General features: G+C 53.7%; 2 protein-coding genes across 16 annotated transcripts in view; one reads left to right on the top strand and one right to left on the bottom strand.

The window, feature by feature from the left end:
• CACNA1D (calcium voltage-gated channel subunit alpha1 D) overlaps positions 1–10,354 on the top strand; it is a 429,655-nt gene extending 419,301 nt beyond the window's left edge. For 11 of the 12 annotated variants that reach the window (XM_045051390.1, XM_045051405.1, XM_045051417.1 and 8 more), the window contains 8 exons: positions 462–578; positions 1,266–1,633; positions 2,339–2,365; positions 3,523–3,672; positions 4,036–4,199; positions 6,847–6,968; positions 8,518–8,838; positions 9,325–10,354. In XM_045051390.1, coding sequence (XP_044907325.1) covers positions 462–578; positions 1,266–1,633; positions 2,339–2,365; positions 3,523–3,672; positions 4,036–4,199; positions 6,847–6,968; positions 8,518–8,838; positions 9,325–9,618 — 1,563 coding nt within the window. In that variant the 3' untranslated portion in view covers positions 9,619–10,354. The remainder of the gene's footprint in view (positions 1–461; positions 579–1,265; positions 1,634–2,338; positions 2,366–3,522; positions 3,673–4,035; positions 4,200–6,846; positions 6,969–8,517; positions 8,839–9,324) is intronic. The other variant, XM_003982331.5, reaches the window with a different exon arrangement.
• A 2,017-nt stretch (positions 10,355–12,371) lies between these two features.
• CHDH (choline dehydrogenase) overlaps positions 12,372–23,770 on the bottom strand; it is a 40,112-nt gene continuing 28,713 nt past the window's right edge. For 3 of the 4 annotated variants that reach the window (XM_045051525.1, XM_045051539.1, XM_045051540.1), the window contains 7 exons: positions 21,211–21,969; positions 20,460–20,611; positions 19,465–19,594; positions 18,361–18,495; positions 16,997–17,139; positions 16,401–16,503; positions 12,372–15,675 (listed from right to left, as the gene is read on the bottom strand). In XM_045051525.1, the coding sequence (XP_044907460.1) occupies positions 15,257–15,675; positions 16,401–16,503; positions 16,997–17,139; positions 18,361–18,495; positions 19,465–19,594; positions 20,460–20,611; positions 21,211–21,913 (1,785 nt within the window). In that variant the 5' untranslated portion in view covers positions 21,914–21,969 and the 3' untranslated portion in view covers positions 12,372–15,256. The remainder of the gene's footprint in view (positions 15,676–16,400; positions 16,504–16,996; positions 17,140–18,360; positions 18,496–19,464; positions 19,595–20,459; positions 20,612–21,210; positions 21,970–23,770) is intronic. The other variant, XM_023249823.2, reaches the window with a different exon arrangement.

A 23,770-nucleotide genomic window follows, 5' to 3' on the forward strand; every position in this document is an offset into this window, starting at 1 on the left:
TGGCTACTTGGTCGGCTTGCCCCCTTGTACTTGGACTTAGACCTCCTTATCCTGGACGCAGCCAGTGAGTCCTTGTAGAATGGCCTGATTGTGTTCCTTGCCCCCTCTGGGGCTCTGGGAGAGGACTCTGCAGGCCATCCTTCTGTCATTTAGACGTGAACATGTGCTCTTGACCACGGCAGACATTGCTCCCTACAAGTGCAGGTAATTGAGAAGGAGGTTACTGGGTTGAAGACCTCAAGCATCCCAGCCTAGGACCGTCTTGAATTCCTGACCACATCCTTCGACACTGGGGCTTCAGGGACCCTTCAGTCACATTCACACGAGCAGTCAGTTCCCCAGGTTGCCTTTGGAGAAACTTCCCTTCCCACCGCTGAATCAGGCAGGAGCAGAGCCAGGATCCAGGCCGGGCCCAGCGCATCCATGTTGTCTAATCCGTTTTGCCATTTGTGTTGATCTAGGCAGGATTAAGGACACTGCATGACATTGGGCCAGAAATCCGGCGTGCTATATCATGTGATTTGCAAGATGACGAGCCGGAGGAAACAAAACGAGAAGAAGAAGAAGATGTATTCAAAGTAATTATTCCACGCCTAGCTACACACTGGCCACTTGGAAATAGTGGGGCAGGACTCCAGTTTGGGCAGTCGGTGATCCACAAAAGAGCCTGGAGAATGCAAAGCAGCCCCTGGGCCTAGAGGGGCTTATGGACTGTGCTCTCCCCACAGCAGACCTTCGGCACCTCCTCTAGGGCCAGGCCTGCTCCATTCCTGAGCTCACCCCTCTGTCCCACACTAGCAGCTTCAGAGGAGCCTGGCCACGGCTGCTTGGCCAGTGTGGCTGAGCATCCTGAGTCCCACTAGCAGCTGCCTACCTGCACCACCCCCTTCTTCCCTGGGCCAGTTCTTTGACCTGCCAGCCGGCCCCCAGCCCCTCAGCCCGAGAGTATGCCTTCTGCCCAACCTCAGCCAGCCAGCCGTGCTGGGTATAAGTCACCTCAACTTGGAGCGACTGCAAGAGCGCACTCGTGTGATAGCCAAGAGCTTGCTCCCCAGCTCAGGAATCGGTAACCTTCCTCATTTCAGGGGGGACCAGCTGCCACGCAGACACATTCACCCTGATCTGTGAGAAACTCAGATTGTTTTACAGGGATCCTACGGAGCTTACCTAGAATTTGTTTTTCGTGTAGAAAAAGTTACCTAACATAGCTAGCCTGCATCAAATACTTGTTAAATTACCTGGTGTTGTCTCCCATTATTTTGCAGAGAAATGGTGCCCTGCTTGGAAACCATGTCAATCATGTTAATAGTGATAGGAGAGATTCCCTTCAGCAGACCAATACCACCCACCGTCCCCTGCATGTCCAAAGGCCTTCAATTCCACCTGCAAGTGATACTGAGAAACCGCTGTTTCCTCCAGCAGGAAATTCGGTGTGTCATAACCATCATAACCATAATTCCATAGGAAAGCAAGCTCCCAGCTCAACAAATGCCAATCTCAATAATGCCAATATGTCCAAAGCTGCCCCTGGAAAGCGGCCCAGCATTGGGAACCTTGAGCATATGTCTGAAAATGGGCATCACTCCTCCCACAAGCGTGACCGTGAGGCTCAAAGAAGGTCCAGTATTAAAAGGTAACCTTTAAAATGTGTTTGCACTTGGTAATGTAGTGTCTGCCCAAGGCAATTTTTTCTCCCCTGTGCTCTGGCACACACGGGAGATTTCTGGGAGGCATTTGCACTAGAACCTGGGAGTACTGTGAGCTCACAGCCTCATCAGGCACTAGCCAGTGATGCACCCGGAAGATAAAGGGCCACCAGCCATCCAAGTGTGATGCCCCCTGAAACAGCAGCAGTTACAGGCTCTACCTTCCCCAGTGATGCCAACATACTTTGGGGCAGGGGTTGGCAAACTTTGTCTGTAAAGGGCTACATAGTAAGCATTTTAGGTTTGGGGCACCATACAATCTCCATTGCAGCCACTGAGCTCTGTTGTTGTAGACAGAAAGCAGTCATAGACCATGTGTAAACGCATGGGTGCAGCCATAGCCCGATAAAACTTTATTTACAGACACTGCAATGTGAACTTCATATAGTCACATGTGATGAAATATTTTTATTCCTTTGGTTTTTTTGTTTGTTTGTTTGTTTGTTTGTTTTTTGCAATCCTCTGAAAGTAAGAACGGTTCGTAGCTCATGGACAGTATATGGCCTATAAACCATAGTTTGCTGACCTCTGTGCTAAGAACTAGCCTAATATCTGCATTTTAAATTTTGTTGGAAGGATTTAACTTTTATCTTCTCCCTCCCTCCCTCCCATGTTATGCTTGTCCTGGATAGAACCCGCTATTATGAAACTTACATTAGGTATGTGCTCATTGCGTTTGTGTGTTAAATACTCTGTGTCGTAAGTGTGACCTACCGGCCTCTCAACACTGAGGGATGAAACTTCCCTAGAGGCAACTGCTTGGGCCTGTGGACTCCAGGGGCAGAGGTAGCTGCTGCTTTCTAAGCAAATGAGCTTTGAGGTCCATATGTGTGTAGACTACACAGTCTGTTACAGCCAAGGATGTGCTGGTATTGATGCGCCAGTGTGCCCACTGGCCTCATGATAGCATAGGGAGAGCCCACTGTGCACTTCCGGCTGCCTGGCCCTGGGAGGCCGGCCAGTGCCTGCTGCTCTCTGAGTTCAAGCCTCTTGTGGGGACTTGATAAGAAAGTGACCCCAACCTCCTGAAGACCAGGGACCAGATCTTCTCTGTCTGTCCTGGAGCTCCCAACGTCTGTGCTGTGTACCCTGCTACGCATTTGCTAAAGCGGGTTGAATTGTGAGTGGGATGATCATTTTCCTGGGAACGGGGGGCTTGGTCTCTTGCTTTCATTGTATCAAGAGAAACCAGCTGCTCAGGAGCAACTTGAGAGCATGAACTTGGAGGGAGCACAGTCCTCTCTTTGGAGGGAGTTGATATAACAGAGCCTGGCTGGTTTTCCTGAGGACCGAGGCCAGGACGGTGGCTTTCAGGGAGACAGCATGACAGTCTTGCCATGTGGGCAAGGCAGGCTTTGAAAACACGCCAGGTGTCACACGTGTGAGTCCCCCTGGGACACTGAGTTGCAAACCCCTGTGACTTTTCCTGGGGTGGACGCAGTGGGAAATTGGTTAGGGGTCCTCTTTGTTCCAGACCCTGAAGTCACACAGGCCAGGGCAGGAAGGATCAGAGCCTTTTCCCTGGGACTACGGATCCCTGCAGGCCTCTGTGTCCATTTCCTTGTTCTCTTCCCCCAAATTACACCAACTCCTTTGGCGCTGTGGCCCCTGGGCATAGTGGTTTGGCGCCGGCATCGTGCAGGGTACCGAGAGAGAGATGTGCTCACACGTGGAGCCTGAGCAGTCCAGTCCCGGGTGCACCGGGGAGAAGTCAGGGGCATGTGGGGGGCGGGGGGAGCTGGCCTCCCACCGCGGCCTGGCTACGGGAGGTGTCTGCCGCCTGCCTGGGCGCTCAGGCCCTGTCTCGCAACCGCAGGTCTGACTCAGGAGATGAGCAGTTCCCAACTATTTGCCGGGAAGATCCAGAGGTACACGGCTACTTCAGCGACCCCCGCTGCTTGGAGGAGCAGGAGTATTTCAGTGGTGAGGAGGGCTCCGAGGATGCCGGCTCACCGGCCGGGAGCAGGTGAGCGGCTCTGCGGCTCGGGCTGATGGTAGGAGGCCTGGCTGTCTCCCGCCCCTCGTGCCCTGAAGCCAGGGCCCACGTGCACTACACCTGGCCTGCCCTGGGAAGTGAGGCAGAGCACAGACTCTGGGCCAGAGGGAAAGCGGGAGCAGGAGGAATAGGGCCAGAAAGGCAGGGTGGAGGCTGCTCTTTCAGACCAGCTGCTACCAGGGCCCCGAGTCTTCCGTGAGGCCGAGGACTGCCTTGCTCTCAGCCAGTCCAGGGTGTTCAAGAAAGGTGGGTCTGTCCGAGCTGACAGGCAGGACTTGTTAACTAGGATCTCGGGCGCCCCTTACCGTCTCTTTTGGCCTTTTTGACCACCAGGCAGAACTACAGCTACTACAACAGATACCCAGGCAGCAACTGGGACTTCGAGCGGCCTCGAGGCTACCATCACCCCCAAGGCTTCTTGGAAGATGACGACTCACCCATTTGCTATGACTCTCGGAGATCTCCAAGGAGACGCCTACTACCTCCCACCCCAACATGTGAGGCCAGATTTTTTGTTTTGGGTGAAGCCTTCCAAGGAACAGTGTGCCCCTCCCCCAGCCCCAGCCCCCCTGGGGGAGTGTGACAAATGTGGTCCTGCTTTGTTAGGGACTGTCAGCCCTCCAACCTCCCCTGGTTGGAGATCCTACCGGCTTTCCTTTCTGTCTCATCTGTATCTCACGTGATAGAGCTCGGACAACTTTAGTTCTGTTCTTGACTCTCTGAGAACAGAGGAAGGCAGTATGTGGCCTAAATGTCCATAGTATGTGGCATCTGATAAGGGGCTTTTTGTGCATGTTATCATTGCCTTTGAGCCCGAGGCCCATCCTGTGAGGTAGGTAAGATGTGTGCCATATCGTTGTCAGGCCCTCTCCTGTCAGAGGAGGGTGGAAGGGATCAGCCCTGTGCAGAGCTGGACCTGAGCCTGGGCCTATCCCACCCAGCCCCATGCCTCTGAAGGCCACCTGGGGACTCTTGATGTCCATCTCTTCTCAGTCCCCACCAGGGGGTGCCCCCTCACCTCCCCGTCCCCCCATCTTTCATCTTTGCCATGGGTCAGCCAATGCCATTGTTCACGGGGCAGGTTTTGGCCTTGGTGGTGACTTCTAAGGTCAGCACCCCCATCCTGGGGCTGGAGGAATCCCATCCTGCTGAGAAGACGTGGGGGCTGGCTGCTCCCCACCTGTTTTGCCTATGCAGGTGGCCTCAGCAGTGCTGCAGGAGATCTGGGTCACCCCAAGTGAGGAACGTGGGCTGGGGTAAGAAATGTAGCAGTGGCCCCTGCTGCTCCCGGCCGGGGAGTTTGATTTTGCACACGTGGGCATTTTGGTGATTGGTTAAAAAATATCCATTCCTGGTGTTTCTGAGGAATGAAGCATATTTGTGAGTAGGACTCTAATCAGGAACCAAAAATAGCCAAGACACGTTGGCTCCGCGTCTGCTAACTCCGCGTGCAATAACAAGTGTGGCTGGGTGGTGCCTGGGGCCCTCTGCCTCTCTCCAGCTGTCACTGACCTGCTGGGGAGTGTAATCAGACCCATTTCCATGGTTAATATTTAATTCTGCAGCCCCAAACACATGCTGCTAAACAGAGCAATCCTGAGCTCCATAAATACTGGATGACACATGCAGGTGAGGCCAGGTAGAGCCCGTGGCCCACCAGAGGACCATTGCCCTCCCTGGACCTCCCTGTGTCCCCTGTGGTGGCCACATTAATGCCCACCATTCAGAGGCTCTGCCCTGGTGAAGCTGAGTGGGCTAGAGCAGATGCCCTTTGTATTCGTAAGGGCAAATAAATAAAATGTATTTTATTTGCTTTACTGCCCATCAGTTCAGACTTTGGGCAGGGAGGAGAACATAGAAGTCTTCAACCTATGTTCTCAGCCGCAGTGGGATCGCTTCCTCTGTCAGAGGTGGTTGTGCACAGCAGATAAGATGACAGGTGTACGCGGACCGATTTTCAAAACTGAAAGGCACTTCCCAAATGAGAGGGATGGTGGCTTCCTCTCCTGGCTCCGAGCCTCTGGCCCTTGCCATCTGATCCTAGGACGGTTCTAGAGGATGTGCAGCCAGGGGAGGCCCATCCCCCCGTGTGGTGCATGGAGGACAGCAGCTGTCATGCAACTCAGCGAGGAGGAGGGGGCCCGGCATGCCCACAGGGCAGAGCCAGCCAAGGGCTCAGCCCAGTCTTCATGCACTTTTAGATTAGAGCTCACAGAACCTGGTTCCTACAGCTCCATGTGTGGTCCCAGGAGGTCTGGGAGGCTCGCCTCTGCAGTTTTCCAGTACAGGAATTAGGGGTGTGCAGCATTTTTGCTGGGGCATGACAAATGCCCTGGGATCTTAGAAAGCAGAGGTTAAACAGACCTCGCTCCTGCCTTGCAAACTATCAGGCCCCCAGTGAGCCAGCACCTTTGGAGGGTGGAGCTGTTTCCAGAGTCAGCCTCTGGCCTGTGCTTGGGGGCCCAGGATTCAGACTGACCTCCTGGATCCCTTGTCATCGCTCAACCCCATGCAGGAGCCTTTCTTTAAAGTGGGCATTAATAGGACAACCATGTTCTTTATCCTTAGAGGTGTTCTTTTCTGTTTTTGTCTTCAGTGCTAGAGAAGCTGGGTCTTTCCCAACAAAAGAATTTGCTTCGTATCTGGCTGAGCTGGTAGCAGGTCACCCCCCCACCCCTTAAAGCAGGTAGAAGCATGGGAGCACCAGCGAGAGGCCACATCCCCCAGAGACACTTAGGATGTCTGCAGGGTGAGAAGGGGGTCAGTCAGCAAGCAGCCGTAGGATTCTAGAATGACCTTGTTGTTCTTGGCCTGAAACGCCATGCTCCCACAACGTATCCACAGGGCCGGGGCTTCGAATCAGAACAGCCGCACTCCGGAGCCTTTAGCTCTGCCCCGTGAGAACAGGCACTGCATTCACAAGAAACCAGCTTGAACTTGTTAAAAACGTCCCTCGGCTGGGCAGCTTCTTCATCCTCCCTCCCAAAGTTCTGAGGCCTCCCTACCTGATGCTTTTCCTCGGACCTGTCGCTTGCTTCCTCTTGGGCTCTCTGCTGAATGTCCAGCGGGCCACCCTCAACCCCAGGGCCCCGGTGTCCTGACAGAGCGCTCGGTTCACAAGTGCTGCTGTGCTTCACTTCTCAGCCCGCCGGAGATCCTCCTTCAACTTCGAGTGTCTGCGCCGGCAGAGCAGCCAGGAAGAGGCCCCGCCGCCCCCCGCCTTCCCCCACCGCACAGCCCTGCCCCTGCACCTGATGCAGCAGCAGGTGAGCTGGTCCACCTGGCCTGGACATCACGGGCCCGATGGGCACCCTGCATGGGACCCACCCTCAGGACACCCCCTTCTCTCTGACTGCCAGCAGCAGGAGGGTCAGAGAGAACCTTCATGTGCACTCGGGTTCAATCCTGTAGCAACCCTATCAAATAGATACGATCGTGAACCCATTTCACAGATGAGCAAATGTCAGGGACAGGGTAGGTGGCTTGCCTGAGCTCACACAGGGGGTGTGTAACCAAGTTGGCATTTGAATCCAAGGCTGCCAGCTTCCGAAGCTGGGCACTCAGCCTTGGTGCACGCTGCCTTCTGTCCTGGGTGCAGGAGATGGGATCTGGTACAACCCCTGACCCAGGGAGTGGCGACCGTTTGCCTGATCCTGAACAATTAGTGCGGCCCTTTATTTGTTCTGAGACGTTGTTCTTTCATTAAAACACGTCTCTAGAGCCCTCTGCGGGCAGGGTCCTGTGGCCCCAAGGGGGCGGGGTGAGCCCCCAGCCCAGACTGCGAGGGGCACGTGGTTCAGAGAGGAGGACCGTCCACAGTTAGGTGGTTGGACAGGAGGGGGCCCAAGGTCTGAAGGGAGGGTGGGGGTGCAGCCCACTCACCAAGGCTTTGCCTCAAGGACAAGAATATGGTACTTTTTCTTCCTGAAAAGAGCGCATCGGAGATGCCGTCCACCATGTATGTGTGTCGGTGGGGGGAGGCGTGCAGGGAGCACCCAGTCCGTACATGTGCAGAGAGCCAGCTCCCCCTACATGAGCACACGAACACTAGCTTCCACTACGGGTCTCTGCCAACTTTTTACTCTTCTGCCTTCGGTTTTTATATTAATTTTTAATCATGTCCTACTTTATTGTGAAAGGACAAAGTTTGGGCAGGCCCAGCCGTCAAATGCCATGAACCAAGTAGGCACAGAAGTCTACACGAGCACATGTGCGAAAATGCCCTTCCCTCTGCCGTCCCGTCCCAATGAGGGCCTGGTTCGTGTCTGCCCTGCCTCCCTCGGGTGGCCACGGCTTCCAGTGGGCCACAGGACTGTGCTGTTCACAAGACCGGGCGTCCGGGGCCCTCTGTGCAGAGGGAGCATCAGGACGCATCTGCTGTGGTGCAGCTGTAGGTGGGAGGAGCAGACCCTGTGCCAGCTGCTGTGAGGACTTGCATTAGAGAAAGGGATCTGTGCTCCTTCCCAGCTGGGCTGGGAACTGCTCGTTTGCCCCGAATGGACTTCATATTTAAACGTAGAGTGATCTGGCTGGTATGTTCACATGCCACAGGGCCAGTGTCTTCCCTAATTCTCCACTGCTCAGCAGCAATTTCGTGAATTAGTGGCTGATTCCTACTTGCGAACAGTCACAGGCAGCGCATTTGGGGAAACACAAAACGGTCCGCTAGAAAGCCGGCTTTTACTGCCCATGTCCTTTTAAAGTCATTGTCCGAGGCTGCCTTTGTCCAGCTTTTGTGCCTCCTGCTTGGTCTGCGTGAGGCCTGCGGCCTGCACCTGAGGACCTCTGGCCTTCCCACCTCCCCTCTCCCCTCAGATCATGGCAGTTGCGGGCCTGGATTCCAGTAAAGCCCAGAAGTATTCACCGAGCCACTCAACCCGGTCATGGGCCACCCCTCCGGCGACTCCTCCGTACCGGGACTGGACACCGTGCTATGCACCCCTGATCCAGGTGGAGCGGCCAGAGGCCCTGGACCAGGTCAACGGCAGCCTGCCGTCCCTGCACCGAAGCTCCTGGTACACGGACGAGCCGGGCATCTCGTACCGAACTTTCACACCAGCCAGCCTGACTGTCCCCAGCAGCTTCCGCAACAAAAACAGTGACAAGCAGAGGAGCGCAGACAGCTTGGTGGAAGCAGTGAGTATGGCCCCCCCAAGAGTGTGCCACAGATGGGCAGGCTCCGCCCGGCGGAGGGGGACCCGCTGGAGCAGCGGTGGTTGTGAGGGTGGGAGGCCCTAGAGCCCAGCTGTGTCGCTTTTTGTCCGATACTGCCCACTGCTCCAAAGCAAAGATGGGACGGACAGCACCAATATACAAATACCACCACTGCCAGTTCTCATGAAGGAGCTGTACCTAGGATTGCACGTGCTGTACCTGCAAATATTGCCAGCTTCTCCTGAAATCTTTTTCCCCAATGGGGCTTGTTCTTGTTGGGCCATATGTAGTGTTTGAAGTCTGTGATGTTTTCAAAGCCATTGACATTGAGCTATCACGTGTGAGGTCTAATGAACATAAAATCATGTCCTGCAGTTAGGGCTCAAGGTGGCTCCTTTGTCATTCCCCGCCCCACCCCCACCCCCAAAGCCTTGTAACACATTCACGCGATGCATTTGTCCCATACAGGTCCTGATATCCGAAGGTTTAGGACGGTATGCAAGGGACCCAAAATTTGTATCGGCCACAAAACACGAAATCGCCGATGCCTGTGACCTAACCATCGACGAGATGGAGAGTGCAGCCAGCAACCTGCTCAACGGGACTGTACATCCCCGGGCCAACGGGGGTGTGGGCCCCGTGTCACACCGGCAGGACTATGAGCTCCAGGACTTCGGGCCAGGCTACAGCGATGAAGAGCCCGACCCTGGAAGGGATGAGGAGGACCTGGCAGATGAAATGATATGCATCACCACCCTGTAGCCCCCAGGGAGGGGCAGACTGGCTCTGGCCTCAGGTGGGGCGCCAGAGGGCCAGGGAAAAAGTGCCTCGTAGTTAGGAAAGTTTAGGCACTAGTGTGGAGTCCATATTCAATTAGACTTTTGTACAAGTGATGTCATGCCTCAAGGAAGCCATAAACCTGGTAGGGAACAGCCGCACACATGTGCCCGGCTCCAGCTGTCGGAAGCAGCAGGTCCAGCCCTCTTGGGGAGGACCGGCGAGGAGGTCGGACAAGCCCAGCCCACTTGTCCAGAGTGCCCCCCCCAGGCGCTCACCCACGCCCACCCACCTGCTGGCATGGTGGGGAAGGTTAAAGGTGATGACGATCACCACACCTGTGTCATTACCTCAGCCATCGGTCTAGCATATCAGACAGTCACTGGGCCCAGCATATCCATTTTTAAACCCTCTTCCCCCAGATACACTGCTTCCTGGTTTCTGTTTAGCTGTTCTGAAATACAGTGTGTAAATCAGGACCTACCTACCAGCCGTCATCCTGAGAGGGCAGCAGGACCTTATCCACGAGGTTTTCTGTTATGTGACCCCAGTTTACAAGAGAGAGCGTCACTCAGTTGGTTTCTGACTGTCAGGTTAAGGGCAACTGTAAACTGGAATAATCATGCACTCACAACCAGGTAAACTTAGATACGCTAGTTTGTTTAAAAATTATAGATTTACTGTACATGACTTGTAATATACTATAATTTGTATTTGTAAAGAGATGGTCTATATTTTGTAATTATTGTACCGTATTTGAACTGCAGCAATATCTATGGGTCCTAATAATGGTAGTTCCCCACTGAAATCTAGAAATTATTAGCATTTTTACTTGGGCTGTACAGAAGTAGAAGAAATAGAGCCAATTCTCCTTTATTCAGTGAAAAATCTTTTGGGGATGACATTTTAAGTTCGAAAGAACTTGACACTACAGAGATTTTTCTAAAATATTTTGAGTTACTATAAATCTACCTTAACCCAAGATACACCAGATGACGATTTACAGTCTTGGCTTTGGGCAAGAGTGCTAGGATCTGATAGTGGACCTCTGGTCCACTGTGGGTTGCAACTTTTATTCTACTGACCCTTCGACAAGTTCATTACAGTAGGTCGAGCTGGTTACTCTGACCCTGTGGCGTTCACAGTGGTGGTTTCCTCAGCTGCCCCCACAAGGCATTTTTGAAGTTCCTCTGCCCTTCCTTGCTCCCTGGGGATGGCTACTGTGCTTGTCTTAAATAAGGAGTTGGGGCGGGGGTGGGGAAACGGGGAGGGGGGAGGCAAAGTGATGATCTGTGGGATGAGACCGTCAGAGGTGTCCACAAATCGTATTGTTGCCTTTTTACAAAACATTGCTGTACTGTGTGTTCTCTCCGAGGGCTTTTATATGCAACTGAATGAGGGCTGAAGTTTTCATTAGAACGTACTCACACCCCGATTGTACCTCCTGATGAAAACCCACTTTTGGACCATTAGACCCACCCAGGCTTCCTTTTCTTTTCAAAGAATTACGCCGTTTGTCAACTTTCCTTGGCAGGGATTCCCTGCAGTCAAAAATACAGGTAGCAGTTTTTGGTTCAAAATTTTTAAATATCACCTACATGACCTGTTAATGTTTTGGGTTTTTGTTTCGTTTTGTTTTATAAATAACAACACTTTGTTATGAAGACCTTACAAACCTCTTCTTAAGACATTCTTACTCCAGATCCAGGCAAAAACACTTCCAGGTTTGTAAATGACTATTTCCTGACATAATTTTTTTTTTATTAAAACGCAAAATGTTCTTCAGAACAAAACTGTGTAAGAATTTTGTGTTAGGGAGCTCTCCTTGCAAAGACCTGGAGCAGGGCAGGGAGAGTTTCAGAAGGGGCACTCTGCCGAGGGCGGTTCTCTAACTGCATAACTTTGTGTTACCCTCACGGCTCCCTCCTTAATGCAGAAGGTAACACCAGCTGCCGAGAGCACTTTCTCCTAAAGGGCTAACCCACTGTCCCCATCGTCTCCGCTGGGCATTACTACGACTTAGCAGCAGCCCAAACTGCCCTCCCAGGATGGGGGTTTTTTTTTGGTGCAGGCCACAATCTTTTCCAGTCAGTACTTAAAAACTAGCATTTTTATAAGCTGTACTGCTCTTAACAGGTCTGCTTTAAGCCTGGTTCAATCTCCTATCAACCATTAAGTTGTTCTTTGTAAAAAAAACAAAAAAACAAAAAAAACAAAAAACAAAAAACTGAAGTTGTAGAGGATGTGTTATTTTTTCCTTTGCTTTAGAAAGTTTTAAGATTAAATGTCTCTCCTTTTTGGGCCCCCTCCCACCCCCTAAAAAATAGTACATTTGGTTTCTCATGTTTTTCTTAATATCACAAATAGATATGTCAGTTTGGATTTAACTACCAGTGAGCAGGATCCTCATTGTTTCTCTCCTGGCAGCCTGGCCAGACGGGGCTTTCTAGCTCTGTCTGGGAGTCTGCCCAAGCCTGGGAAGCTTCTTGGTACACAGGGCACACAGCATGGGCTTTACCTACCTTACTGCTGACCCCACGCTTATGAAAGGAACCAGGGAAGTTTATTTCACATTATTTTTTATGGTCTTTAGTGTCTTTGCCAACTGCCTGTTCTCCTACAAAGGTTTCCGCTGTTATCATGGGCGGTTTGTTCTGAACACTGGTCAGCCACAGAGCTATCGTCTGGCACAGAGCTCCAGCTCCTACCAGACTCAAAAACAGACACCAGCTGGGCTCTCATTGTTGACAAAGTTTTTATTTCTCCAAAATAATATTCTTTCCTTCCTGGGGGCTTCAGAGGGCAGGCGAGAATAGGAGAATGGGGAGCAGGCCTGGGGCCCTTGCCTCCAACATGGGAGCACCAGCGAGAGTGGCCTTGCAGACACCCTGTGGGGATGGTGGCAGGAGAGAGGGAATGGGAGACGGCCTGGGTCTCAGGACAGGGCTGGTGGAGAAGGCATGTGTTTCCCTCTAGGTTTTAAGGGAAAAGGATGTAGATATTAGATTTGATGTTAAGTTGGCAGAAACAGGAAACGGCCTTTGTGGGGAGGAAAAGGGTTTGGCTGGAGAGAAGCTATCTGATTTTATGGAAATGAGGATTCCTACAGTTGGCCCGGAAGCAGAGAGGCTGCACGTCTGGAAGCCAGGATCCGGCTTCCAGGACCTGCCATTCCTGGTCATGCTGCTGGCGAGCTGCTCCGGTTTCCGTGCCGTCTGTCCTCCGTTCTACCAGGAAGAACCTTCTGTTGGTGCAGCAGCTTGAACGCAGTCTTCTTCAAAGGGGTCCGTGCCCGGAGCCCATTCAGGTACATACACAGCTTCCTGTTACGCTTTTTCAACCGTTTTTTGAAAAGTACATTCTTCTGTTTAGGTATCATGGGTGCTTTGCCAAGGGGCTTCAAGAAGATTCTCTCAGGGCTGAGTGCTGGCCTGGTCTCTGGGGGCCCCCAAGGGACGCCTGACTGTGGCTCAGCCTCCCTAACCCGATAGGCACTTTTCTCCCCTCTCTGGCTTCCCCAGCCAACAGCCCTCTTTCTGAGGCCGAAGGTTCCCTCATGGCAATGGAACCTTGAGATGGCCTATTATGACACGGGCCACTATTCCACTCCGCCAGACGGCTGCACGCTCCCCTGTCCTGGCTGGAGCGAGGAGCCACTTCAAAGCACACTATTCCATCTTGTGGCTGAACCCCGACAACACAGTGTTTCGCCTTGACTTCTGTGGGGCCTGGATACAGAACACTCGCAGTCCACTCTATTTCTGCATCTGGCTACACTGTATGATCATACAGGATGAGGCTCGGTGACCGAGAGCGGGAGAGGGGCCTAGATGTAATCCAGCCGTGCAAGATCACGTACCTCCTCTCACCTCTGCTTATCTTACAATACAGACACAGGAGGCAAAGCAGCCACTGCCCCAGAGACTGAGACCACCATAGAATGGCTGTGTCACCTGGCTTACCTGCACTAGACAAGGTCAGCACAGTCACAGGCAGGCCTGGACCCCTCCACCTACCCAACTTGTCACTCATTGGCCCTCAGAGCAGTGAGATTGGCAGCTGCCCTCCTCTGATCTTCCTTCACCCCTGCAGGCGGCTCCCAGGCCCTGAGGCTGACAGTTGTAGACCACGGCTGCAGGGGCACACGGGGATTTCCCTAGAAGAAATCAATCTCTTGGCAGATTTAGAACCTCCCGTGGGACAGAAAATGCAGCAAGATACAGGTAAGAGTAAACCAGAGCCACTTAAAATTTTTAAAGGAAGGAGAGGTGTCATGGTTTCCTTCTCTCCATCTTTCTGGAAGGTCTGTCTCACAAACACAAGTTGTGGCTGTCTGGCCTCCATGATACCTCGATCCACTCTGACCCCGGGGGGAAGCCTGGAACGCCCCCATTTTCTTCCCCTCCCTGTTCTGTGTCTAGCACAGCAGCTTTCCATGGAACAACCCTTTTCTCCCCTGCTGTGGGAAGTGGCCTTGGAGATCTTTAGAAAGATCCATCCAAAACACATTTAATTTCCATTACCCTGTGAGAGCAGTCTGGCTAAGGCATCTCCATTCAAAAAGAAGTTACTGGATTACATTATTGGATTATAGGAAGTTTAAAGATCAAAGAACTATTTTAAACGCTTCTTGTATCTGCTCTCCGCCCCCCCCCCCAACTCAAATCTTTGTCAACTTATTTTTTCTTTCACTCAGTTGTACTTTTACAGGATCGGGTACCTAGTTTGACTTGACAACTTTTTCCATCAGCCTCAGCTCCATCCCAGTCGGGTCCTGTGGATGTCCGCAGAATACGAATTAGCCGGCTTTGTCCGCTGTGAGTCGCTTCCCCAGGCTGATGGGAAAGGGTCCTCTTGGGCTAGCTGCTTTGGCATGGAGCAGTGGTCTGGTCTGTGGGTCTGCTCTGGATTTCTAGGTTTCCCTGGTAACAGGAAAATCTTTTAAAATGTTAAATCATGAAACCTATGGGAGTGAAGAGACTCTCCAGAAGCTTCTTTCGATCAAGGTCCAGAAATCTTCCCATTGGGCTGTGTTTAGTAAGAACCAGAGCACTGGCGAGGTGGGCCCTCAGAGTGGCCCGAGTGGGATCGGGAAGCACGGGGGAAGACTGTGTTTCTCCCAGCAGGCAGCTAGCCCTCCAAACAGGGACACCGGAGGCTTACGCACAGGCCTCAGCTACAGCGTGCAGCCTGAGGTGGGGGATGCCCCCACCCTGAGAACCCAGTGTGGTCTAGCCACCACCTAGCCTCTGGGCACAGCACCCTGCTCTTAGAGCGGCTCGCCTTAAGAGGGAGGCCTGAGAGGGAACCACTTCCCTCAAGTCTGACCAGAACCTGGACTATTAAGACAAGGCCATGGCAGAAGTTAACCATCATCCTCCTTTGGCCTGTCCCTTGGTCCCCTCTGCTGCCCCTTCAGGAGGCAGGGGGAGGGGCCCGCAGGAAAATGCTGGGGAAAAGAAACCTGCTTTGCTGCCCTGATACTGGTCTCCCATCCTAAGAGATTAACCCATTCTCAGCCACTGAATCCTAACATTCTAGACAGTTTCAGGAAAGGGCACTGAGGGCAGGGACTCTGCTGACCCTCTTGGCTTGTCAGGAGGCTTCTCAGGCAGCGACTGCCTCAGCGCTGGGTGGCCAGACTTCTGGGCTTATAGACAGGGACGTCCTTGTCCTGGAGTGCAGGCTGCCCCTTGATGATGTCAGCTGCTTTCTCTGCGATCATGATGGTGGGGGCGTTAAGGTTGCCGCTGACCACACTGGGCATGATGGAGGCATCAACCACCCTGAGGTTTTCCACTCCAAGCACCCTGGTCTGTGGGTCCACCACGGCAGTGGGGTCAGAGGGCTGGCCCATCTTACAGGTGCACGAGGGGTGGTAGGCGCTGTCCGCTTTTGCCCGCACAAAGGCATCTATCTCTTTATCTGACTGCACGTGGCTTCCTGGCTGGAGCTCTTTCCCCCGGAACGGTTCTAGGGCTTTCTGAGCAAAAATTTCTCTGGTCAGCTTCACACACTGTCGGAAGTCCTTAATGTCGGCTTCTGTTGATGAGAAGAAATAGTTGAGGTGATTCCTTTTACCATGCTGGCTCTGCCAACAGATTCTGAGCACAGAGAGGCTCAGTAAGCTGCCCCAGGGGACACAGTTCAGGGACATGGAGCCACCAGATTGCCTGTCACCTACTCAGAGCCAGTTAGACTGCAACCAAGCAGCATCCCAGGAAGGCAAACAGCACCCTAGGTGGACACAGCCTGCCCCGGGGGGCCCTAGGTTTAACTTGGAGGTGAGACCGTACACCCTGCCTCCGCCAGTGTGGCTGTGAGCATGCTACGGGTCATTATCGAGCAAAACCTGCCCAGTGGGGAGTGCTCGGTTTTGCTGCATGCAAAGAGGCAGGCCCAAGAATGTAATCTGCTTCTGGACGAAACTCAGAGTAACGAGCAACAGTCTCTGTGAGCCCCAGTGTACACAGCCAGATCTCCTTGCACCTTCTGGCAGATTGTTCTGAAAGCAACAAATCTCTCCTGCTGTGTAAAAGGACATCCCAGGGTTACTTTAAGGGCCCCAGGGCACTACCTAGCAGCATGTGCCCAGTTTATAGCCTAGAATTGGGACGGGGGACGGGGTGATGTGTCTCAGAAAATGTGGTCCAGGAGTAGGATTCAGAGATAAATGTAAACCCCATGAAGGCATTCATTCATTCATTCATTGAACAAATGACTCGGCAAGCCCAGGTCCGGGGGAGACAGAGAGGTTGGAGAATTACCTGTTGACAAGTAGTTGGGTTGAATCACCGGGTGGTCCCGGGGGTTGGCACTTCTCAGTTTGAGCCAGCCCACACTCGTGCCCCGCATGGTCCCCACATGCACCTAGAAGAACCAGAGGAAGCTGTGACCTCCTTCAACTTTCTGAGTCAGTAGCTTAGGCCCTGGGGTTTCCTGTGGGCTGAGACTCCACATCCAAAGGCAATTAAGAGCAGACACATTTTAGTATTTGTTTGCATCTTACCCCCTTCCCCGCTTCCACAAGTGATCACCTTGCTGAATCACTGCTGCTTCCTGGCTTTATACATGATGTCTTAAACTTCCAGGCGCTGGAAATCCCAGGGCCGTTGGCCTCATTTGTCTATTTCTGGCAGTCTAGATCCCTAGAGCATCTGCCCTCAGCTGGGCGCAGGTCTCCGCTTTCCACGTACCACACACACTGCCTCATGATGACTCCAGACTCCTCCTCTCCCCTCCGACCCACTGAGCAGCTGGGGGGCAGGGCACAGGCTCCTGGGCCTCACCCCACCCCCAACCGAGGGCCCTGCTGCATTGAGCAGGGTGCTGCTTGATGACAAAGATGAAGCTGTCTGCTCACCTGGTAAGCTTCCTGCTGGGTGGGGACCCGTCCGTGGTCGATCACTTGGGATGGCAGGAAATGGAACTGGATGTCCGGGTGAGGGACCCCAGGCTGGCTCCGGATGAATCCGCCTGTTTCCAGATGGGCTGTGGCTCCATCCCCTGAGGATCAGAAGAGTGGATCAGGGCATGGCAGGCTACCCCCCACCCTCACCCCTCCTGGCCTCTGTTCTGGTGCCTGGACCCATGTGCTCAACTCTGGTGTCTCTCCCTCAGGTGGGCTCACCCAACACCACAGGTTTTAAAATCAGCTACATGCCAAGGGCCTTTCGGCTTTGCCACGCCTCCCCCCCCCCCCCCCCCCCCGGCGTCCTCCACCACAGACCCAACTGTGAGGCCTGATGTGGCCCGGTATCCTGAACTTTCCCACCCCAGGCTCTACCCCTGACAGGCTGTTCTTTCATACAAGGCCTAAGTCAGACATTCGAGCTGTCCCTGCCTCCTCCTCTTCTTCGTCGCCCACCATCTGACCCTCAGAAAGCCTCACTGACTTCAGCTCCAAAATCGACTGGGATTCATCTACTTGGCAATACCCCCCCACCCCCTCCCTCAGCCCAGGCTGAGACCCCCTCCTCACTGGCAGCTCCAGTGGACTCCTTGCTGGTGTCCCGGCCTACCCTCATGATGGAGTCTCTTCCATCGCACCCCTGCTTTCTCCTCAACATGCTGCAGTCTCCCTGGCCCAACAGACTTGTTCTTCAAGTACCAGACGCCTAGACCTGGGGCCTTTGTACATGCTCTCCCTAGCTCTCAGATATACTCTGTCACCATTCTCTACTTTATTAACACCCTGATCTTAAAACTTAAGCATGTTTACATGGTTTCTTTCCACTGACCCCACCAAAGTGTAAGCTCCCCAAGGGAACCTGCCTTATTGGCACAGCACACAGTACGTGGCAGGTGTGGGAAAAACACATGCTGAATACGATTTCAAAGCACCACTTCCTACCCGGGGGACTGCTCTGGGACTCTGAAAACAAACAAACTGCTAAGAAATGGATGCTGAGTGTGCTTTTTCTCCAGGCTCCTTGGAGCCCAGAGGGTGTCCAGCATGAGGCCATCCCTGGCTATCTGTAAGGAAGAGTGGCACCCAGGTTCGGGAGTCTCACCCTGGACAGGCCCTGGGCCACCTCATCTGGTCCTCACAACAGCCTTCCAGGCAGGACTATGTATCCCCATCATACAGATAGGGAAGCTGAGGCAGATGGTATAGCTAAGTTCTGAACAAGTGACTTGAAGCCAGAGCCCTTGCTCAGCACCTTAGGAAGGAGGCTGTGCTGACCACAGACCAGTTCTACTATGGTCCCAGACCAGCACACCTACCTGTGAACTTCCAGAGCCACTCTAGACCAATCCGGACTTTCCTCAAGGGCTTCTGTGCTGAATGGAGAGTGATGGGGAGGGTACATGCCTGCTGGACATATATCTCCAGGTGGTCTTGCAGGTTCTGGCCAACTCCTGAAATGGGAGGGAATGGTTAAGAAAGATGGCTTCCAAGAGGGGCTTATTAGCTGTACCTGGCCTCTTGACTTCCCCTGGTTTTGAAAACTTCCCCTAAACCTATCCACATACCTGCTGAGCCAGCTCCTGCTTATTCCTCAGTTTCTGCTTAAAGGTTGCCTCCTGGGACGCCATCCCTACGCTCATTGCCAAGTCTAGTCCTCTCACGCTGCCCAAGCCACCTGCCCTTATCACTCACTCCCGGGGCAGTCCCTGTAACCATCCCGATGCCTTCCTGCCATGCAGCACCCTCCCTGAGGGTAGGGCCCAGGCATTCAGCAGGCACCACTCAGTAAGCTGTTGTCAGATGGACCGACGGCCCCACCTGCACCTCCAGGGAAGGAGGGAATCAGGGCTTGTCATGCTGGGCAGACACTGTCACAGGCCAGCACTTTCACAAACCTCTTCTGATAAAGCCTCAATACACAAAGGGTCATTTTGGGGGCAGTTTGGGTTATAAGAGAGATAAGAAGCTCTGATGGGCATTAAAGACAGTTTGTAAGATAAATTTTAGGCTTGGAATAATTGTCTTAACATGAAAAGCATGCTCTGAAACACCGAGTTGGCTTCTTTAATGTCAGGGCTGCTGCTGAGTCCTGAGGACAGAAAACACATAGGCCTGGACCCCTCTCACCCTTGGGCTGCCATGGTGACATATCCGAGCCTGGCCCAGTGGGCTTTTCAGGTGGAAGCTCGCTGCTGGAGGGACATCACTTCTCAGTGGGACAGTAGGGCCAGGAAAGGGGAAAAACAACACAAAGACTGGGGTCCCTGGGATAGGGCTGTCCAGTGAGGCTCATGGGAAGAATGTGGCCGTTCTGAGGAAAGCTGACTGCTGCCCCCTCCCCAGCTCCACGCTAATGCACTTCAGTAAGCTGTTTTATTAGCAGAGGCCCCCTCTGAGGAGCAGCAGCAAAGGGAGCTCACCGGGAAGGTGGCACACCACCGGGATACCCAGTTTCCTGAGGTCGTCTGCGTTGCCGACACCCGAGAGCATGAGCAGCTGTGGAGAGTTGATGGCGCCCCCGCTCAGAATCACCTCCTTGCTGGCATAAGCCTGGAAGAGGCAGAGGCACGTAGGTCACGCTTCCTGAAAAGCGAGACAGAACACCGAGAGTGTGGCCTTGGTGTGATGTCCCCGAGTGGTGGGTGGGGATCCCGTTCCCAGGCCCCAGAGTAAGGAAGGGGATGCTCAGCGGGCCGCTCTATGAAGGGCGCTCCACACATGCAGCTTCCGGGTGCAGGTGCAACACTGAAGCGCGCTTCACATGCTGATACGTTCTGCAACAGTCACACTGTAACGATGGTCTTAAAAACGGGACTGTAGAGCCCCAGACACTCCAACAAGCAGCTTCAATAAAGCAAGCAGTGAGTCAGATCTTCACATAGAGGCAGAATGATCCTGACACACTGCTAAGTGGAGAACAGCATAGTGCTGGGGGCACTGGGTGGCTCAGCCAGTTAGGCATCTGGCTCTTGATTTTGGCTCAGTTCATGGGATCAAGCCCTGCATTGGGTTCTGTGCTGACATAATGGAGCCTTCTTGGGATTCTCTCTCTCTCTCTGCCCCTTCCCCTGCTTGCACATTTTCTCTCAAAAATAAATGAATACATATTTTTAAAAAGTGTAGTGTTGAAATACGGATTATGATCACATTTGTGGTTTTTAAAGCCTTAGTACAAACCTATCAATTTCTCAAAAGGTATGGAAGGTTCTAGGAGCCTGCTCTGAGGTGGGGAGGGGCAGACAGAGGCTCACAGGAGCCACCATGGGCTCTCTGCAGGTGGCTGGACTGAGGGCTTCCTCACCTCTGAGACCCTGGGGACAAGAGCCCAACTGCTACCCACACTAAGCATGACTGCTAGGGTGACTGCTCATTCCCTTCCATCTCGACTGCACCAGCCTGGAAGTAACTCACTCACCCGGTGGCTCTGGCCATTCTTGATGTACTCCACACCCACTGCACGCGTGCCTTCAAATAGTACCCTGTTCACAAACGTCTGGGCCTCGGCGGTGAGGTTGGGGCGGCTCAGTGCTGGATGCAGGTACGCACAGGCTGTGCTCCAGCGCTTGCCTGGCAGACAGAGCAAGGCGATCAGGCACAGCCCCTGCCCCTTTGCCTGATGTGGGGGTGGGAGGGTGGGGCTGGGGCTGAAGAAAGATGGAATGTGCCCTTCCCCTGGCAGGACAAGCTCTGACTGCAAAGTAGGGCTAAAACCAATCTCTGCAGGACTGAAATCCACATCCATCTGGGGTGGAAAAACACCCTCCACTCCCAACAGGATGACCAGGAGCACCTAATACAAGGGGGTAAGAACTCTATAGAGGCAGGCAAGGGCCCTGGGTCAACCCAGGCCCTGCCTCTGTCCTGCTGTGTGCAAGGCACTTCAGTGCTCTTTGCCTCAGTTTCCTCATCTGTAAGGCTCTTTGGTCAAAGAGCTGACTCTCCACAACAGAGGCCAGAGGCCTAAAGGATGCCCAAGAGTCTGTCTCCAAGTCATTTCTCACTAGCTACGAATTGTATTCTGTGGCCTGTAGGGGGCGTGAGACCTCTGTCATCTCGGCCTCATACTAGCCCGTTTATCCTCACTTACCATGATGGGGGCAGGGGGATGGGGCTGTGATGGGCAAAAGGAGGAACCAGGGAGATGGGGGACGGGAGCCTTGTGCTACCTTGGTGGATGGTCATGTCCATCCATCCGAAGCCTTCTTGCTGGAAGCCGTTCATGTCCTCAGTGAGGGGGTAGCCAGCCTGCTGCGCCGCCTCCAGGAAGGCGCGGTGCAGCGCGTGGTTGGTCTTGCCCCGGGACACGTGTAGTGGCCCGTCGCCGCCGCGGTACCTGTTGGCACCCAGTTCGTGGCTCTGCGCCTTGCGGAAGTAGGGCAGGCAGTGTTCGTAGTCCCAGCCGGCCGCGCCTTCCCGCTGCCAGCGGTTGTAGTCCTCTGCGTGCCCGCGGATGTAGACCATGGCGTTGAGCGACGACGAGCCTCCCCAGACCCGGCCGCGCGGCCAGTACAGCACGCGGCCGTCGAGGCCTGGCTGCGGTTCCGTGTGGTAGCACCAGTTGTACCTGTCATCGCACAGGTTGGCCACGAGGGCCGCGGGCATGTGGATCTTCCACGAGAGCCGCTTGCTCCTGGCGAGCATGTCCTTGGGCCCGGCCTCCAGCAGCAGCACACGCCTGTCCGTGTCCTCGGTGAGCCGCCCGGCCAGCACGCAGCCCGCCGAGCCCGCACCCACCACCACGTGACTGTACTCATCCCCAGTCCCGGGGCCCGCGCTGGCCAGAGCACGGACACTGGGGGGCCGCTGCCGCCCCAGGGCTCCCCATGCGCTCAGATGCCTTCTCCTCCAGCCTCGCAGGACACTCCACATGCTTCCAGCCCAAGTCCTCGTGCATCCACCAAAAGGAGTGTGATGACTCACTGTTCCTAAAACAGGAAAAGAAGCTTTAAAATTTTTAACTTGACATGCACTTGCAGAATCAGCCCAAAGCTAGGGCAGCTGCATCAGTGCTGCAAAGGTCCCCCACAGGCTCACCAAGTGCCCACCTCAGGCTGGGTGAGGCAGGCCTGGCAGGCAAGTCCCTGTGCTGGGGAACTAGAAGGAGGGAGCAGAGGTAGACACAGGAGATCAGTACTGTGAGATCCCTGCCAGGGCTGACAAACACAGGGCTGGGGGCACAGGAGAGAGGCTCCTCTCTAAACTTGCGAAGTAGGGTGGTCCCCAGAAAGGCCTCTCTGTGACATGTGTGCCTAAACCTGGACCTGGCAGGTGTATGTCTATCTGCTGGAATGCAGGGGAGGTAAGGGCTTTCTAGGCTTGCACTCATTGTTCGCCCACCTAAGGCAGTTGCTGAGACCCTACCAGGCACCATTTCATCTCTAGCAGTACACAGAGAACAAGAATCTGCCCTCAAGACTGATGGGCTGGCCTAGGGAGACAGACAAGACTTCAGTAACTGAAGGAAGGGCAGAGTGAGGGGCTGGAGGCTGCAAAGCTCAAAGCCTCTGACCTGAGGGCCATGGGTGTCCTAGACGGCTTTTCAGCAGATGATGGGGTCAGAGCTACAATCTTCAACGTTCACTCTGTGGAGTGCTGGAGTTCAAATAACCAAATGCCAATAGCTTCTTAAGGGGCCTTTCCCAACAATGTGCAAATTAATTCCAACACACTTAGTGCACAGAGGTGAAAAAGAACCAGGATATCCCACTCTACTGACACAAGAACATCTGAGAGAGCCCCACCTGAGACCTGCCCAAGACTGATGCCACAAGAGAGCTAAAGAGCCTCAAAAAAACCCTCTCCCCCCCCCCCCCCCCCGCCCATGAGCCTGCCCCAAGTAACAACAACAGCCTACCACTGGAGGCAGGCTAAGAGGTAAGAGTGTAGAGAAAGAGCCAGACCCCCGTTTACTCAGGCACAGGAGAAAGAAGCCCCAGGCCTCCTGAAAGCCAGAACACCGAAGAGACTTCTAGCACTCCAGGCCCCATACTAGTAGGGGGTAGCAGGGCCCACCATTCAATTCCCAGCCGTGGCTCAACACTCCACACTGATGACCTGGTAGAATGAAGGCATGTTCTTTTCTAGGCATTAATACTATTTACCTAGGTCACTACTGTCCTGTTACACATAAGGTCCAGCATTTAACACAAATTTGAGAGACACAGATTAGGAGCAGGGGAAGACGGTGAAGGAGGAGGACCCTGAGCTCACCTCCTCCCACAGACACAGGAGGGCAACAAGTACACAGAATGCAGCTCACTCTGAAAACCACCTGAAGACTGGCAGACCAGCTATTCCACAGCTAATGACGTAAAGAGAAGGTCCTATCAAGAAGGGTGGGAGGGTCAGAGACATGATTGGGAACCAAACCCCAGGCACACAGTCCACAAGTGGGGAGAATACCATCCCAGAGGAGGTCTGCTCCCTCCCTGAGGAGGTCCTCCCTGAGGAGCAAGGGGATCAAACCCCACACTGGGCATCCCCACCCCGGGGATGTGCCCCGGAAAGATGAGCCCCTATAATATCTGGCTTTAAAAATCAGTAGGCTTAACTGTGGGAGAGCTGGAGGGCTATAGGAGAAACCAAGAGTCTGCTCTTAAAGGGCCAGTGCGCTACATCACTCAGTCTGAGACCCAACAGGAGAGCAGCAGTTTGAAAAGCACCTGGCTTAAATGTGAAGAAGATTTATTGACTAATTTTACCACGTTTGCTGAAAGGGCAGGGATC

This window comes from Felis catus, chromosome A2 (genome assembly GCF_018350175.1).
Source record: "Felis catus isolate Fca126 chromosome A2, F.catus_Fca126_mat1.0, whole genome shotgun sequence".
Taxonomy (NCBI): domain Eukaryota; kingdom Metazoa; phylum Chordata; class Mammalia; order Carnivora; family Felidae; genus Felis; species Felis catus.